The sequence below is a fragment of the Odocoileus virginianus genome, chromosome 8 (assembly GCF_023699985.2).
Source record: "Odocoileus virginianus isolate 20LAN1187 ecotype Illinois chromosome 8, Ovbor_1.2, whole genome shotgun sequence".
NCBI classification, from domain to species: Eukaryota; Metazoa; Chordata; class Mammalia; order Artiodactyla; family Cervidae; genus Odocoileus; species Odocoileus virginianus.
The window spans coordinates 23,857,243-23,874,711 of NC_069681.1; the positions used below are offsets into that span (position 1 = coordinate 23,857,243).

The window sequence follows — 17,469 nt, forward strand, 5'->3', positions numbered from 1 at the left end:
CTCCCACGGGGCGACTGACTCAGGGCACCCCCTCTCAGATCAGGGGTCTGAGCTCCCACGGGGCGACTGACTCAGGGCACCCCCTCTCAGATCAGGGGTCTGAGCTCCCACGGGGCGACTGACTCAGGGCACCTCCTCTCAGATCAGGGGTCTGAGCTCCCACGGGCGACTGACACTTTTAACACAGCTCCCTCAGAACTATGTTTACCCACCAGCTCCAGGCCAGTCTCAGCCTGGCCAAGGGGCAAACTCCCCAGTCAGCCAGCACCATCCCCCTCCTCTCCCCTCCCCCTTCTCCTCCTCCTCCCTCTCCCTCCCCTTCCTTCCTTGGCCATGGTGGCCTCGAGCAGGTGGCATGGCCTCCCTCACCTCAGATGAGGGAGCCATTGTTCAGTAGCCAGGTGGCCAGCCCTGTGCCTGTAAGGGTCCTTGGTACCAAGGCCCAGCCAGCTACTGCAGGCCAGGCTGACTGCCCTGGGCTCCTACCTTGGAGAGAGCAGCGCTCTTTTCTTTCTGGGGTAGCAGCTTCGTCTGGACTTGGATTTGCTTTCCCTGCCTGTCATGTCTCCACAGACCTTGGGACCACGGCCTCGTCCTCAGGGTCTAACCAGGGGTGTGAAGGGAAACCACAGCCAGTGGTCATGTCACTTCCAGCAGCAGCAACTTTACCACAGCTAGGTGCGCATGACTGTCCCCCAACTCGCCCCTCACACCTTCGACATAAAAGCTCCAGTCAGAGGCAACAGCTCAGGTATCTGAGGGGTGGTCCCTCAAACTGCCTACTTTTTCTGAAGGACTCACTTCCACTGCCTTCGAAGTGGGACAATGAAGAACCACACATGGAAAGAGAATAGGACCCTGATACCATCAATCAAGTCATGAATTACATTAGACAAAAATACAACTTCATCCAAGGGGTTCTAAACCCCTAGTCCAGGACTTTCCTGGCATGTGAACTTGTCTGAAGTCAGCAAGATACTAGGGAACAGCTGCTCACTGATATTCTTATGCACTACTAAGTTTTGTGAAATTGCACACATGCAAGTCTCTGTTTTACTGTCTCTCTGATGAGTCCCTCCTAAAATAGTCCATGAAACACAGTCAGGAAAACAAGGCACGGATTTTCAGTCTGACCAGAATATTAACCATCCCAAGGGGTTTCTTAAGAAATTAAATTACTCAGAAACAAAGAGAGAGCCATCCTGCTCACTGGAGTGAGGACTGCTGTGACCAGGCCATGGCAGGAGAGTCATTTAAGAAGCGCTGGACTGGTTCCAATTTGGGAGAGGAGTACATCAAGGCTGTATATTGTCACCCTATTTATTTAACTTCTATGAAGAGTACATCATGCAAAATACCAGGCTGGATGAAGCACAAGTTGGGATCAAGATTGCCAGGAGAAACATCAATAACCTCAGATATGCAGATAACTCCACCCTTATGGCAGAAAGCAAAGAGGAACTAAAGAGCCTCTTGATGAAAGTGAAAGAGGAGAGTGAAAAGGCTGGCTTAAAGCCCACCATTCAGAAAACTAAGATCATGGCATCGGGTCCCATCACTTCATGGCAAATAGATGGGGAAAGAATGGAAACAGTGACAGACTTTATTTTCTTGGACTCCACAATCACTGCAGATGGTGACTGCAGCCATAAAGTGAAAAGATGTTTGCTCCTTGGAAGAAAAGCTATGACCAACCTAGACAGCATATTAAAAAGCAGAGACATTACTTCGCCAACAAAGTTCTGCCTAGTCAAAGCTATGGTTTTTCCAGCAATCATGTATAGATGTGAGAGGTGGACTATAAAGAAAGTTGAGTGCTGAAGAACTGTGCTTTTGATGCTTTTGAACTGTGGTGTTGGAGAAGACTCTTGAGAGTCCCCTGGGGCAGCAAGGAGATCCAACCAATCCATCCTAAAGGAAATCAGTCCTGAATATTCATTGGAAGGACGGATGCTGAAGCTGAAGCTCCGATATCTTGGCCACCTGATGCAAAGAACTGACTCATTGGGAAAGACCCTGATGCTGGGAAAGATTGAAGGTGGGAGGAGAAGGGGACAACAGAGGATGAGATGGTTGGATGGCATCATTGACTCAACGGACATGAGTTTGAGCAAGCTCTGGGAGTTGGTGAAGGACAGGGAAGCCAGGCATGTTGCTGTCCATGGAGTCGCAAAGAGTTGGACATGACTGGGTGACAGAGCAACAACAATAAAAGACTCTAATTGGCTAAAGTTGAAAGGATACAGGTGATTCTCAAGAAGACGGTGATTTTCAGACATTGTGTTGTCATTTTGCAATGACAGTTCTACAAATTTGGGACTAACCTTATGCAAACATAAGACCTGTCTCCCAGAGCCTTCTCTGTGCCCCGCTGTGTTCACTAGACAGGTTCCAAGGGCTGCAGCAAACACCCTCTTGGAAACCAGCGCTTGTGTCCCTGGCTCATCCCCCAGCCACAGCCCCACAGGTTACTGCCCTGGCGGACACAGATCCTTGAAGCGCAGGTCTTACCTCTGCTGCTTCCACACACGACTCTGTTAAAATTCTGGGGGAATCTGTTATGTTCCTGAACTGGATTTCATGACTTGGAGACTTGTTATAAAACAGCCCATAGAACCATGCTGAAGAACTGAGCAGGTGGTCATGGTGGTGGTTTAGCTGCTCGGTCGTTTCCGACTCTTGTGACCCCACGGACTGTAGCCAGCCAGACTCCTGTGTGCATGGGATTCCCTAGCAAGAATACTGGCATGAGTAGCCATTTCCTTCTCCAGGGGATCTTCCTGACCCAGGGATCAAACCCAGGTCTCTTGAATTGCAGGCAGATTCTTCCCTGAGCCACCAGGGAAGCACCTGGGGTGATTGGATTCACTCATTCTTCTTGATCAGGCCTGAGTATTTTGGGTGACTTAGTACATATTTGTTGAGAACAATTGATTACTTTGCTACAATTTACAATTTGATGAAGATATTGCAAACAACCTGAGAGAAAGAGTGCTAATTAGGCGAGCTGGAGTTGTGGGCGTCTGACCTTTCTCATCAAATGGCAGGAAGGGACAGAAGCCTCCTGTCCGGGCAGCTGAGGGCTCTGTGGTCCCACCCGCACGGCAGCCTCTGAGCTAGGCTGCGGTCCCAGGGGCCAACACCAGAGGGAGCGCCTCCGCCGCTCCTCCAGGCCCTGCAGAGGCTGCCGGCCTGCCAGTTCTGCGGACGCCTTGAACCGGACCGGGCCAGGTCAGGCGAAGGGCCTCGGGAGGCCGGACCGTGAGGATCACGGAGGCCTTGTCGGTTTCGGCTATTGTTTTGAGGGTCAGTTTGTTTTGTGGTTTCCCCAACTTGCTCCCGGGTTAATGCAGGAGACACTGGGTGGATCCCTGGGTCGGGAAGATCCCCTGGAGGAGGGCATGGCAACCCACTCGGTATTCTTGCCTGGGGAGTTCCATGGACAGAGGAGCCTGGTGGGCGACTGTCCATGGGGTTGCAAAGAGCCGGACACAGCTGAGCACACAGTACATTAGTGAATACAGGTAGTTGAGTAATTGTTTCAAAAGCTCCAGATAACAAGGTTTTTGTTTTTTGTTTTGTTTGCTAGAAATAAGACATTTTCGGACAACTTTATCATGTATAACAAATCTTTTTCCCCCTGTGTGCAACCAAGCTTCTTTTGAATTTTGGAGTTGAGCACTAAGGAGCCGCAAACATCAGAAACATATTGAGTAAGTTCACTGCATTGGGACTTTTCAGGGTGAAGCTGCAGAGACCAGCTACTAAAACTCACCTCTGGGGGTAAGTGGTCACTGGGGCGGGGACAAAGGCAAGAAGAACACTGGCTGTGGTTGGGAAGGACGTCCTGCCCTAAGTCGACCCTAAGTAGCCACAGTTATAAAGGAGGCACAGGTATGAGGGCTCATAAACCAAGCATTCGATCGCTGCTGCTGCTAAGTCGCTTCAGTCGTGTCCAACTCTGTGCAACCCCATAGACGGCAGCCTACCAGACTCCCCCGCCCCTGGGATTCTCCAGGTAAAAACACTGCAGTGGGCTGCCATTTCCTTCTCCAATGCGTGAAAGTGAAAAGTGAAAGTGAAGTCGCTCAGTCCTGTCTGACTCTTAGCGACCCCATGGACCGCAGCCTACCAGGCTCCTCCATCCATGGGGTTTTCCAGGCAAGAGTACTGGAGTGGGATGCCATTGCCTTCTCCAATTCAATCGCTACTGGAGGGCTTTTTCTAGCAATTTGGCATCGAGCTCAAGATTCTTGACACAGTACTATGCCCAGTTTGAGGCTTCTGGACAGGGAAGGTGTGTGGACAGCTTACAGTGGTTCTGAGGTTTCCCCCTAACATAATGAAGGCCAAATTCAGCCTTGAGCCAGGTTCTAGAACCAGCTCTCTCTGCCAATGGGGGTTCAGAGAGGCTGAGTAATCTTCTCACAGTCACTCAGAGAATCCTCTGAAGGGTCAAAACTCACATCCAGGTCTGTCTGACTCCAGGCCTATGATTTTAAACACCGTCATTGAAGGGCCTGCGTGCTGGGAGCAGGGAAGAACCTGGGTGATTCCACGTGGACATGGAAACCTGAGAGGAGACGGACCATGGATCTTCAAGGGTTTGTGCAGGAAGGGGTGATGTGAGCTCCTGGTTCTCCTCTTTTATTTCAGCGGAGAATTCAACTCAAACCTGCAGTGTGAGCTAGATACAGCCAAGCATTGCACACCATGATGCGCGCAAGGGTCCAGCTCTGTGAAGTGGGACCACGTCCATCTTCTCCTCTGGAGCCCCAGGCCTGTCTCAGGGCCTGGCACGTACACACATGCTCTGGTCCCTAAGCAAGACCTACTGATTCCTCTTACTTCTTAGGTTCTGTATCTTGGAATCAGGGTGTAATTTTGTCCCATTGAGGAGTTTTAATCTGATTTATTTAGATATTTGTTAAAGTAATAATCACAGACTTTTAAGGCAAATTATACAACTATATCTGAGAATTATAAACAAATCCACAGCAACACAAAATATGGTAACAGAGTATGTGTTCCTAACTAGAGAGAAAAATCCAATTCAAAAGGCTTTAGCTCCCAGTATTACTCTGCATAATTTGTTTTCAGCTATCAGCCCTAGAAGCACAGAAAATAGTTTTGCTGCATCATCTGCTCAGACATCCTGTGAACACACGCAGTTTGGATGCTGACTCACACGCGTGTAGCTGTCCGTGCGTGATAAGGTGAGGAGGCCTGGCCGGGGTGGGAAGCCGCGTCCCTGAGGACAGGGGGCTGCCCCAGGAGGCCGTGACAGCCTTGCCGTCTGTCCACCACTGCTTCTGACGCATCTTCTCCTCCTCTGTGTTCTGAGTCCTCCCCTCTACTTCATCTTTTGGGTCCAGGCGGTGGCCTTGCTGAACTTCAGCTTCAGTTCCCATGGGATCAAAAATACATGTTGGAAACAAACACTTTTCTTAGGTAAAGATGGTAAAATATCAGTTTTCTAGAACACGTGGGGAATGAAGTATTTAAATTCGTTGACAGTTCTACTTTATTTAGAATTAATTATATAACCTTAAAAAATAACAGCCTTGTGTGCATGCTAAGTCGCTTCAGTCATGTCTGACTCTGTGTGACTATATGGACTGCAGCCAGCCAGGCTCTTCTGTCCATGGGGATTCTCCAGGCAAGAAAAGAATATTGGAGTCGGTTGCCATGCCTTCCTCCAGGGGATCCTCCTGGCCCTCTTTAAAACAATAGCAGCGTTATTGAGACATAATTGTATAACATAAAACTCAGCGTTTCAAGGTGTATTTTCAGTGGTTTTGGTATATTCTACATTGTGCAGTTGTCCCCAAACCCAAGCTTAGGGAACTTTCATCATTCCCACCCAGAAGGCCACAAGCAGCTATGGCTCCCAGTTCTGCTCCCCAGCCCTTGGCACCCACTAGCCTACTTCATGTCTCTGCGGACTGGCTATTCTGGGCATTTCATAGAAATGGAATCATGCACTATGTGGCCATTTGTATCGGGCCTCTTTCACCAAGCAGAATGTCTCAATGTTTATCTGCAAAGCAGTGTGTATAGAACTTTACTCCCAGGTCTCCTGCATTGCAGGCAAATTCTTCATTGTCTGAGCCACCGGGGAAGTCCCTTGTTCCTTTTCGTGGCTGCATAATATTCTGTAGTACGGTCGTATCCTATTCTGTTCATTTGTTCATCAGTTGATGGAACGTTCTTGTACAACTTTTTGTGTGGACATGTGTCCTTAATTCTCTTGGGTATGCACCACAGAGTGGAATTATTAGGTGCTTTGGTAAGTATGTACTTAGCTTTAGAGGCCAGACCGTTTCCCAGGTTGGCTGCACAAGTTCGCGTCCCATTACCACAGCCCGCCTCAACTCTCGTCTTCTGTGTTTTGATTTTAGTCTCCCAGTGGGTGTGGAGTGAGTTCTCATTGTGGTTTTGACTTGCATTCCCCTAATAGTATTGACCATCTTTTCATGGGTTTCTTAGCCATTTGTCCATATTCTTTGGAGAAATATCTAAATAATCAGATGATCTTTTGCTATGTCAATTGTATTGTTAAAAATCTTTCTAAAATGGGTCAAAGTACTTTTATACTAGATTGGTACTTCCACGATTGCACTTTGAACCTTCTGGCTTTTTGGTGTTGGAAGATGCTGGGCCTTTAGGAAGTCAGCCACATCCCAGAAGTTTTCTTTTTCCTATTATTTCCCTCATCCCTCCCTGAAAGTCTGTGCTGGGAACTGCCCTTGGATAGAGACTGCGGCAATGGGACCTAGTCGTCCAGGTCTCTCAGGGAAAGGGTAGACCAGGGCTGCTTTCTCTGCTGTGGACGCATTAGGACCCGGAAGAGGAGAGAATGAAGGCTCTCTGTCATGTCCTGCCCTGGAGCGTGTCTGCTTACCCTGACCTTGCACACTGCGTGTGTCAGGGGGACTACACAGTGCAAAGCAAAGTCTCATGTGAAATACTAGGAGTTGAATTCTTACAGTTTTTATTTGCATGATATAGTTAAGGAGTAATCAGGCACACAACCCCTCAAGGGATAGCCCGCATGATCAGAAGATATTCCTGAAACTTATTGGCAGGCAGAAGAGCCACCTCAGTCAACACGTTGATGGAATCCTGTGGCTTAAAATAAGCAGAGGGGGATGGGGTGGAAGGTGGGAGGGAAGCTCAAGAGGGAGGGGACGTATGTAGACCTATGACTTATCCATGTTGATGTATGGGAGAAACCAACACACTATTGTAAAAATCCTTCAATTAAAAATAAATTTTTAAAAAGCCATGCTGAATTTTTTCCCATTGTCTTAAATGGCTAAAACCTTTAAATAGAACCTATTGTGTTCTCTTTCACCTTTAATTATAAGCCTAAAAAAATAAATCCCTGTTGGATGCTGAATGCTTGGTAAGTAGTAGGCTCTCATATAACACATTGAATGATAATACAAGAATATTTCATAATTAAATTCAGTCAGCTATGTAAAAATGTCACCCTGTTCCTAGTTCAATATTCTCATGTAAGAATTGAAATAATATTAACAAGAGCATCCCATAATGTTTCATCATTCATTTATTTCCAGCACACACACACACACACCCCAAGATTATAAAGTCCTTGAAGTGGGGAAATATCTTAAAGTACCACTTGCCCATCATGTGTTCTTTTAAAAAATTTTTTTGGGGGTTGATAAATTTTATTTAAGAACTTATACAAATATTCTAGATTGAGTTTTAATTCTCATTTTCCTCCTCTTCTTTATCTTGATTAATCTGGAAGTAATGCAGTTTATGAGCTTCTTTGCTGTTAGCAACTATGCGTAATCACATAGATTATATTTTTCAGATACTTTTTGTAAGATATTTCAAATATCTTTTGGAAAAGGACCCCAGAAGTTACAGTGATCTTGCTTTGGCTTCTTTCTGACTGTTGTGACACCGCTGCCCAGATTGCAGCCGTTTCCATTCACCTTGATCCTCTCCTGAAGAAATGGCTCAGTTTTGGTGGCATCCGTGACTGGCATCTTCTGCAGGATGGGCCTGGTCTGGAGCGCACTGCAGGACCGGCTTCTTTTTTTGTCACAAGCTTTTTCACCGGCGCCTTGGTGGCAGCAGAGGCAGAAAGGGTGAAATTTTTGCATATTTACGGCTGCACTGGGTCTTCATCGCTGTGTGGGCTTTTTCTCCAGCTGCAGCGAGCAGGGGCCGCTCTCAGGCACATGGGCTGCTCACTGCGGTGGCCTCTCTGGCGGAGCACAGCCTCAGTAGTTGTGGCTTCAGGGCAAGTGGGATCTTCCTGGGCCAGGAATCAAACCTCTGTCTCCTGCACTGGCAGGCAGATTCTTTACCCTTGAACTGCCAAAGAAGCCTCTCTCCATGTGCTCTTAATTAAGGATTTTAGATAAACAGAATTTGGGGTGTGCATAATGTCAAAGGCTCTGCCCTACTTTGTTAAGCTTTTGGACCCTCTTGACCCGTAGCTCCCACCACCCACCCCAACCTCTGGCAACCACCAATCTGTTCTCTGATCTATGAGCTTGTTATTATTACTATATTTTACATAAAAGAGAGATTGTACAGAGTTTGTTTTTTTCAGACTGACTTATTTTTCTCAGCATAATGCCCAAGAGGTCCATTCATGTTTTCTCAAATACAAGATTTCATTCCTTTGGTGACTGAATAATGTCTATATGCATAACTATATATCTTGTGATTTCTTTATCCACTCTTCGGTTGATGGGCACTTGGGCTGCTTCCATATTTTGGCTGTTGTAAACAGTGCTGCTATGAACGTTGGGGGGGGGGGCCATGAACACCTTTCAAGTTAGCGCTTTTTTTGGTTAGTGTTTTTATCCTGTGTGGCAAATGCATACAGTAAAGAAGGAATAAAATAATATTTCATGGTTTCATGCTTGCCAAGTAAATGCCAGAAATGGTGGTAGTCGTTTTTGCAAACATTTGACCCTGACATGAGTTCTGGAGAGGGTTCTCTTCACAAAGGGGCGATGGAAGCTCACGGGGGCCGAGTGAGCTCGGGGTCAGCCTCATGCCCTCTGCGTCTCCACCAGGTCCTCTGGACTGGCTGCAAGATCACTGGTGTTTGTCCTGTTTTTGTTTCCTTCTCACGTGTGGGGGTCATTTGGGGCTGGGGCACTAGATTAGAATAATACACACTTCTAGGAACTGTAGGCTCCAGCAAATCCAGGGTGCCTAGTGGGTTTTATCGGTTGATCTTTTAGAAATCTTATCCTCCCTCAATAAAAAGTTATCAAATCAGTTCAGTAATTTCTCAGTTTGGAGTTAGGGATAAGTGAAGATGATTTGAAAGCGTAAGGAAGACGAAAGGTTGAAACCTTTCCTTCAAAATATTTGAGATACTTTGCAAGTTAATATCTAAACTAGCAAAAACTACAGAAAGATTGAGGAGATGCTGCTCTGGCGAAGGAATCAGGGCTCCAGAGGAAGGGCTGTTTTTTTCTGCCAAGTCAATGAGCATATTTTCTGGAATTTTAAACGTAAACTACAGCATATCCTGTCTGTGCCTGACCAGCAAAGGCCCCAGGCTCAGCTGACCGGACGTTGGGTAGGGATATCAGTCTTCAGCCAGCTGGTCAAGGGTAGCCACTGGGCCTTCTTTGGACCGTCTTCCAGCCCTCTGGTCCTGTAACAGAGTCCTCTCCTCCGTAAACTTGCAGGTTTCAAATGGCCTGGTTTTTGTTGCAACCCCTCCTCCCACCCGGATACTGACCAAGTCCCTGTGTTTCCAAGGATAGAGAGCAGGGGCTTGTCAAGGAAAAGTCCTGCTGGTTCGAGGCAGGGAAGGGGACCCTCGGCAGGGGAGATCTACAGCAGGCCGTCTGTCCCTCTGTCCTGCGTCTGTCCCCACCCTCGTCCTGCACAGAAGCTGAGGCTGGAAACTCCACGCTGGGCCTGAGAGCCGCTGGGAGGGAGCTGCCTTTGGGTCTGGATTGTGACACTCAGGTCACAGTTCTGACTTGGGACCAGAGGCAGTGAGCTGGCAGTTGCTTCCTCGTGCTTTCCACGGTTGTCTTTTCACAAAGGGAAGCACAGAGCAGCGATGACCTCGCCGGGAGCCCAGCACTGGGACGCCTGCCCGCCGGCTCCCTGGGGTCTGGTCTTTGTCAAAACTGGGAGCGTTTCCCCGCTTTGGTTCCTGTCCCGTCCTGGCAGCTCCTTGGCCCCACACTTAAACACTCAGCGCAGCTGGTGACACTTCAAATAAAGTGCAGGAAGCCCTGCTGCGAGGGGCTTCTGTTTTCCCTTTCTTGGTTTGGCTTTAACATCTCCCATTGCTCGTGGCCTTTATCTGTTTCCTGTTTTGTAAAAGGAGGGTTTCAAGGGAGTCAAAGTAAATAAATGAAGAATGAATCTGAAGCACAGGATCCAAGCATTTTCTTGACATTTGCTAAACAAAATGACAAATGGGGAAAAAGTAAGGAAACATAAACAAACAAAAAACCAGAAATGAGAGCAAACACGATACGATACTTAAGTCAATAAATATAAATGGTTAAAACTGGGGGGAAAGCCACTTGGACTAGATGATAAAACAAAATTATAGTGTTCCACTTGGAAGATACAAATCTGAAATAAAATGACACAGAAACATTACAAATTAAATGATGTCCAAAAAAAAAAATTAGTCATGTAAACCAGAGGAGTAAATACATGACATCCCAATGAAAAAGGCCCAAGACCCATGTGAAAGGCATGCAGGGTGACCCCTTCTCCATCTGGGAGGACCCGGGAGCCTTTCATGCCCTGGGGTGTGAGCCTGTAACCCCGCTACACAGGCTCTGTGTAACCCTCTGGAAAGTAGTCTGTGTCAAGCATGAAAAGCTTCTGATATGACACGCTGGGATTTTTTAAGCAATAAATTTGGGGGAAATTTTTCTCACACTATGAACAAAAATTCCACATTGATTAAAGTCTATATTAATTAAAGATTTAAAGTGAATCAGGAAAACTATGAAAAATTAAGGATAACATAGAATATTTTTCCAATCTTAGCTTGAGAGAGCCCTTTCTACATACAGTAGAAGAACAAGATGCCATGAGGTAAAAGAGTCACAGATTTGATGACCTAGAAATAAACTAGGTGAAATGATAAACAATAATGGGAAAATATTTGTGACACTGATAATAGAAAAAGTAAATATTGATAATGCAGGTTAAAAACTAAAGGAGACACAGCAGTAGGAAGTTGACCAAAGGTAGGCGCAGACAGTTACTCTGCAGAAGAAATCCGGAAGCCAGAGTGTGAGGGTGCAGCTATCACAGGGAGACACGCACACTGCTGGGCGCTTCTCAAGGGCAGTTTGCTAGCACCGGAAAAGTGAGTGTGCACCTTCAGATTGAATGATTTCACCTCTAGGAATGTACGTTGCAGAAATAACACGGGCTAGGATGATTATCATAGTTTCACGTGGAATAGTGAAAAACTGGAAACAACCTAAATTTCTATAGTTAGGGGGCTGATTAAATAAATTAGGGCACATCCGTGCAAAAATACTTTGTAACTGCTAAAAAGGAATGGAGAAGATCTTTTTATACTGACATGAAACTGCCTTCATGATATGTTGTTGAATGAAATGAGCAACTGATAGAAAACTATGTAGGATGTGGTGCCATTTTTGCTTAAACAGGCAGCTCTACAGAGGAGCAAAGGCAGAGTCCACAAGCAAGATGTTGGCAGTGGTCACTTCTGGACAGTTCAGACCGAGAGCCCCCCCCTTACGCACCCACTCGGTACTGGTTTATACTTTATTTTTTACAGTAAACAAGTATTAGTTTTACAATTAAAAATAAAGATTTGTAACGAACAGTTCATGTTTTCAATATAAATTGCAAGCTAGATTTTCTGAATGCTTTAGCACCTTGTTTTACTGCACTCCACAGACACTGCCTTTTTATACAAATGGAAGGTTTGGGGCAACCCTATGTCCAGTAAGTCCACTGACATCATTTTTCCCACAGCATTTGCTCACCTTGTGTATTTGTGTCACATTTTGGTAATTATCACAATATTTTAAAGTTTTTCATTGTTATTACATTTTTAAGTGATCTGCTATGTCATTACTATGACTCACTGAAGGCTCAGATGATGGCTGGCATTTTCTAGCAGTAGAGTATTGTTTTTTAATAAGGAATGTACTTTTTAAAGATACGATGCTACTGCACACTTAATAGATGACATTATAGTGTAAACACAGCTTTCACACGTGCTGGGAAGCCAGAACACTCCTGACTCCCTTTCCTGTGACCTTCACTTTGTTGTGGTGTTCTGGAACCAGGCCGAGCAGGTGTGCCTCTTATTAGTAATTACTTGTAAGTTACGTATCTTTGTGAAATGTATGTGTTCTTCCGGTGCCTCCGGACTCTGCAAGAAGCGTCCAAGGCAAGCAGGCAGGAAGGTGGGGCCTTCTCAACACTCCCCCAAGTGAGGAGAGAGGCATTAGCAGAGCCAGGTCCGCTCACACGCCTGCAGGCTCGGTAAACCACCCAACAGAGCCGGGCCCCCTCGGGGGTCTGCGTCAGGCTGCAGGGTCGGGGGAAGAGGGGATTGGGCACCGAGTGTTTCCTTAAACTTTGACATCTAGCATTGTTCCCCTTGATGGGCTGCATTTCAAGGGAAAGCAAGTCCCCGAAATACCAGAGCCATGCATACAAATGAGGCAAGTGGAGGTTTTACAGCCCTTTAATCGGATTCATTGGGACATTCATAAACAGGATAATTAAGGACAAAATTAAAATAATTTTTTTCATTCAGAATTATGGTTTTGCCAGCAACAAGGATGAGATGAAAAGGGAGAGCTTACGGTTCAAAGTATCTGGCAAACATGTTCAGATTAGTTTCCTTCGCCTCTCTGGGTGCAGCATGGGACCGCTATTTCAGGATTGTCACAAAACTTCCCACTGAGGGAGGCTTTTCATCAAATCTTTCTCCTACAACCTATAATTGATCAACTGAGCTCATTTTTATCTCCTTACAATTTTTCAAGGAGGTTTCTTTGGTGGCTCAGATGGTAAAGAATCTTCCTGCAATGTGGGAGACCCACGTTCAATCCCTGGGTCGGGAAGATCCCTTGGAGAAGGCAACCCACTCCAGTATTCAACAACCCATTCCAGTATTCTTGCCTGGAGAATTCCATGGACAGAGGAGCCTGGCAGGCTACGGTCCATAGGGTTGCAAAGAGTCAGACATGAGTGAGCAACTGACATGCACATAATTTCTAAGTGAGGAAACATTGGGCGAATTCCTCAGTTGAGTCATTGTTCTATGTCTTCCATTATTAAGGTACGACCATTCGGCACATTTGCTGACAATAGAGTAAAATGCCCTAAAGTAGCAAAGAGTCTGTGTGTCCATACCTGTGATGAATCTGATGAAAGGAATGGAAAATTCAGACAGCTCTGGGTTGGAAGGAATAGAAAAGCGAGGTACCTCCTCCGGCGGTGGGTCTGCCTCCCACAGGGTGTGTGGCGAACGGATCCTGCGCTGAGTTTGTGACCTTCTGCAGAACGGGTTTTTCTCTCTCAGGCTGCAAAGCTCCTGCTCTCTTTTCTCCCTGTTTAGACTCCAAAAAACAGCATAGATGTTGAAACATGGAGAGAGTTGAAGCCTATGGTGGCATCAACTCTTATCCTCATTTCAAGAGAAGGAGCTGGGTGCCTTCTGGGCAGGAAGGTTTCCTGAGCAGGAGTGTCCCCTCTTGTTCACAATGAAGTGAACAGGCTTGGGAGGGCCAGTGTGGACAGGGGCCTACAACCGTGAGAGCTGCTGCTCATGTCCAGGTGTCGCTGAGGGTGGGAACTGGCCTGACTTTGGAGGTGCTGGCTCTCTTTCTGCAGGGGGCGGAGGCGCCTGGCTCGCCCAGTGTGGTCCCACCCACGGATGGGGCCCCCTTACCTCCTGTGTGCACAGGTGACACCACTGAGGGTCCACCCCCCAGTCCTCATGATGCAGGACACCTTCTCCAGCAGCAGACGGTTATCCCTGTCGATGGCGGACAGCCGGCCCTCCTCCAGCTGCTTAGACACACCGGCCATACCAGGGCCGTGCCAGGGCCGCCCCGCGCACAGCCCTGTCCAGGGGGCCTGCAGCCCTGCCCCTGGGCCTCAGGGCCCCCTCGCACCTGCCTGCGCTGCTGCGGCCGCTCCCTGGGCAGCAGGCGGGCTCCTGTGTCCTAACTGGGATACCCGAGGGCGGGGCCAAATTTCACAGACTTGGAGTGGAAGTAACAGGGAGGGAGAACCGATTCTTTGCGAAATTAGGTCATTCCTCAAAACCTCTGAGCTGTGTCAGTGAAATACAAAGGAAATCACTTTATATTTTAAGAGGGAGATTTTATACTGCTCAGAAGAAAAGAAGGTTTGAGGCCAGAGGAAACGAAAACCCTCCTACTTTATTTAGGGTTTTGAACCGACGGATCTGCCTATTTGCTCCTCTGTTTTGCCTGGTTAGGCTGACACTGGGGGCCTGGAAAGCTCGCAGCATTTTGCTCTGGGAGGTGTGCGATGCTGACTCTCACCAGATGGCTTCAACTCCAAGAAATAAAAATTTCGAGGTGGCCACGGAAGGGTCTGGTTTAAAGGAACAATGCTAATTAATTACTCTAGATCTGTGCTGAATAAATTGCTGCGGTGGATCCCCTCTGCCCCCTCCCCACTTCCGGATCCCTGCCCGGTCAGCAGGGAGATCAGAGGAAGATCCCTGGCTCAGCTGTCCCAGGTCCATTCTGGGTGAGACAGGCTTAGCTGGCGGGATGCGATTCATGGGGTCTCAAAGAGTTGGACACGACTGAGCGACTGAACTGAACTGAGAGGCATTTTATTTTTGATACATGACTTGCTTCTTCCCTATGAGCCTGTTTTTTTCATTTTCCTGGGTTTTTAAGCTGATATTTTTTGTGTTGTGTTGGCTGTAACAGTAACTGGAATAGAACTGAAACTTACCTTGAGTTTGCCGAGTTTCAGGCAGAGGTGACTGAGGGTTGGCGGGGCGCGGCTGTCCACCACCGGCCGGGCCTCCTGCACCTGCGCAGAGCAGGCAGTGTGACCCACACACCCTCACCAGTCAATTACCCTGAGTTTTCACTGGGCAGCTTCTGGTCTGTGGGCCCTGGGAACACGTGCAGGTTGTTACAGCGTCGGAGATACCAAGTTGGTCTGGGCAGAAAGTTCTGAAAGAGGCTCTGGACTTGATTCGGAACCTGAGCATCCCCTGGAGGGGAACAGGCAGCCCTCAGACATGGCTCGACATGGTCATTTTCAAGCAGAGAATCAAGTGTGTGTGGGATGAGATATTAAATGGAGCTGCCCGCTGACATCTCCACTCTGCACTGCCTGGCTTTGAGACAGTGAATTACATCCCCGAGTCCACCGGACTCTAGTTTCTGAACTTCCAGCAGTATTTTCAGCATTAGCGTCTTAGCCATTGATTAAGTGCAAAATGATCCATGCAGAGTTTCCTATCAGAAATTGTACAAACAAGGGAAGAATTTGTATTTTAAAATGTGATGGACGAAATGCACGAGGGCCGTAAGTATCACACTTGCAATAAGAAGGAACCCCCGTATTCTAGCCACTTGCTCACATATCCCCAGCTGCTGAGACCTCTGATCTGATCATCTGGAAGTGGCAGCTCCACGACTGCGTCTTTCCAGTGTGAGGACCCGAGCTCTAGGCATCTGGGATGCGAACCCGTGGAGCCGTGTGGTGACGGAGCAGGCGTCTTCTCAGAGAGCCAAGAGCCGGCCAGGGGTCTTGGAAAACAGGCTCGGGAAGCAGCACTTGTGCCCTGAAGTAAGGGGACCCCAGAAGGACAGGCAAGAGAGAGGTCCTCTTCACTGCGTGTGGAGGAGGACATGGTGGATGAGACTGGACAGTCTGTGCTGCCCCATCACCCAGGGCTGTGGGAACAGGCAGAAGTGAGCCAGACTCCGGCCCTCTTGCCGCAGTGTGAGTCTGTTAGGGTGGGGTCAGAGGAGGGTGGAGGTGCTATGGGGTTTTGTTAAGGAAATATCAGCAGCAATTTCTGTTTTAATAAGGTAATTTTCTTAGCATGAATGGGTGTTGAGGTTCTGAGACGAGGCCCTGCCCAGACATGGGGAGGGGCCTCACTCTGGGGGTGCTGTGGGCTGGGGGAGGGGTTCCAGTCATCCTAAAGCTGCACCGAGTCCCTTCCTACCCTCAGGGGTTCTCAGCCCAAGCAGTGAGGAGCTCCTCTAAAGAGCTGACCCCACTCGAGTACAGAAGAAGAACCACAGGGATACCGGGGTGAGTCCTTCCCACCCTCCAACATGCTTGAGCAACCAGACTGGCCACCCCCCAGACTGGGGAGGGGAGGACGGGGACGGGGAGGCTGCGTGCAGTCCTTGTTCTCAGAGAGCAGGGGGGGCTCCAGAACCGGGGGTCGCAGGAAGGGAGGTGAACTGGAGCGAAGCCTAGAGGCTCCTAGGGGCTCCCGCAGGGATGCAGGTGCAAGGCCAGGTGAGGAGGCAGTGTGCAAACCTTGCACCCAGGCGGGTGGCACCCCGGGAGGAGCAGGAACCTTAGGTTCACTCCTTTAGATCACCCCATGGCACCCCGATTCCCACACAGCCGCTTCTTTGTTTCTCAGCTTTGATGGTCAGCCAGCGCCCTGCACCTGGATGGTTCTGAGAGGCCTCGAGGGCAGAAGACTGCCCGGCCTCTCGGGACCACAGGGCCGCCTCCTCAAATGAGACCCACATTTGCATCAGATATGTGGAAATAATAGTGTATCTCTTAACAGAAACGAAAGTCCATTCCTAGTCCCCACTGGAGTTTGTCGTTTCGATAGGGGAAATATGCCATGATTGAGAAAGGATAGTCCTAAAACATGGCACTTGGAAGCCATAGTCTATTTAATGCAATTTTCATTGTATGGCATGACCAGCCTTTTAAGGATATGCCATTTCACCTATTCCATCTCCAAAAAGAAAATTCGCCTTTGGCTTTCAGGGAATCTGTGGCTTCGATGTGCTGCTCTGCACATTTGCCCCTACCTTTCTCCTGTGATCCTGGTAGGCTTTCTCCCACGTGCCCTGCAGGTACCCCCTGCCATGGGAAAGGGTCAGCCGAGGGACTCCAAGCATCTCGGAGAGGACAGAGAGTGGAGGCCTCTCCGGTGCAGCCCTGGACAACTGTGTTTGCTGGGTCACATGACAGTCTCCATGGCACCCAAGCTCCAGGAAGAGAAGAGACCAGAGAGTGGCCTCTGCACTTGGCAGAAGGAACTGAATGTCCCTCCCTTGCAGGGGGTATCCTCTCAGTGATGCCACTCGGAGGAGCGCACCTCAGCACCCCATGTTCAGGAATAAGGTGAAGACATTCTCTTCTCAAAAATCTTCAAGATCTTAGAAAACTAAGATCACGGCATCTGGTCCCATTACCTCATGGGAAATAGATGGGGAAACAGTGGAAACA

At 48.1% G+C, this 17,469-nt stretch overlaps 1 protein-coding gene and 1 pseudogene across 2 annotated transcripts; both read right to left on the reverse strand.

The window, feature by feature from the left end:
* Positions 1 to 4,897: 4,897 nt before the first annotated feature.
* CFAP97D2 (CFAP97 domain containing 2) lies at positions 4,898 to 17,172 on the reverse strand. 2 transcript variants are annotated; one of them, XM_070471340.1, is made up of 5 exons: positions 17,049 to 17,172; positions 14,977 to 15,057; positions 13,931 to 14,049; positions 13,466 to 13,598; positions 7,815 to 10,426 (listed from the first exon to the last, which is right to left on the reverse strand). In XM_070471340.1, the coding sequence occupies exons 1-5, from the start codon at positions 17,136 to 17,138 to the stop codon at positions 10,298 to 10,300; spliced, it is 552 nt and encodes a 183-aa protein (XP_070327441.1). In that variant the 5' UTR covers positions 17,139 to 17,172; the 3' UTR covers positions 7,815 to 10,297. The 2 variants fall into 2 exon arrangements, with proteins under 2 accessions (XP_070327440.1, XP_070327441.1); XM_070471339.1 differs by lacking the exons at positions 7,815 to 10,426; positions 13,931 to 14,049 and adding an exon at positions 4,898 to 5,398.
* Positions 7,735 to 8,378, reverse strand: LOC110137653 (large ribosomal subunit protein eL22 pseudogene; annotated as a pseudogene).
* Positions 17,173 to 17,469: the final 297 nt, after the last annotated feature.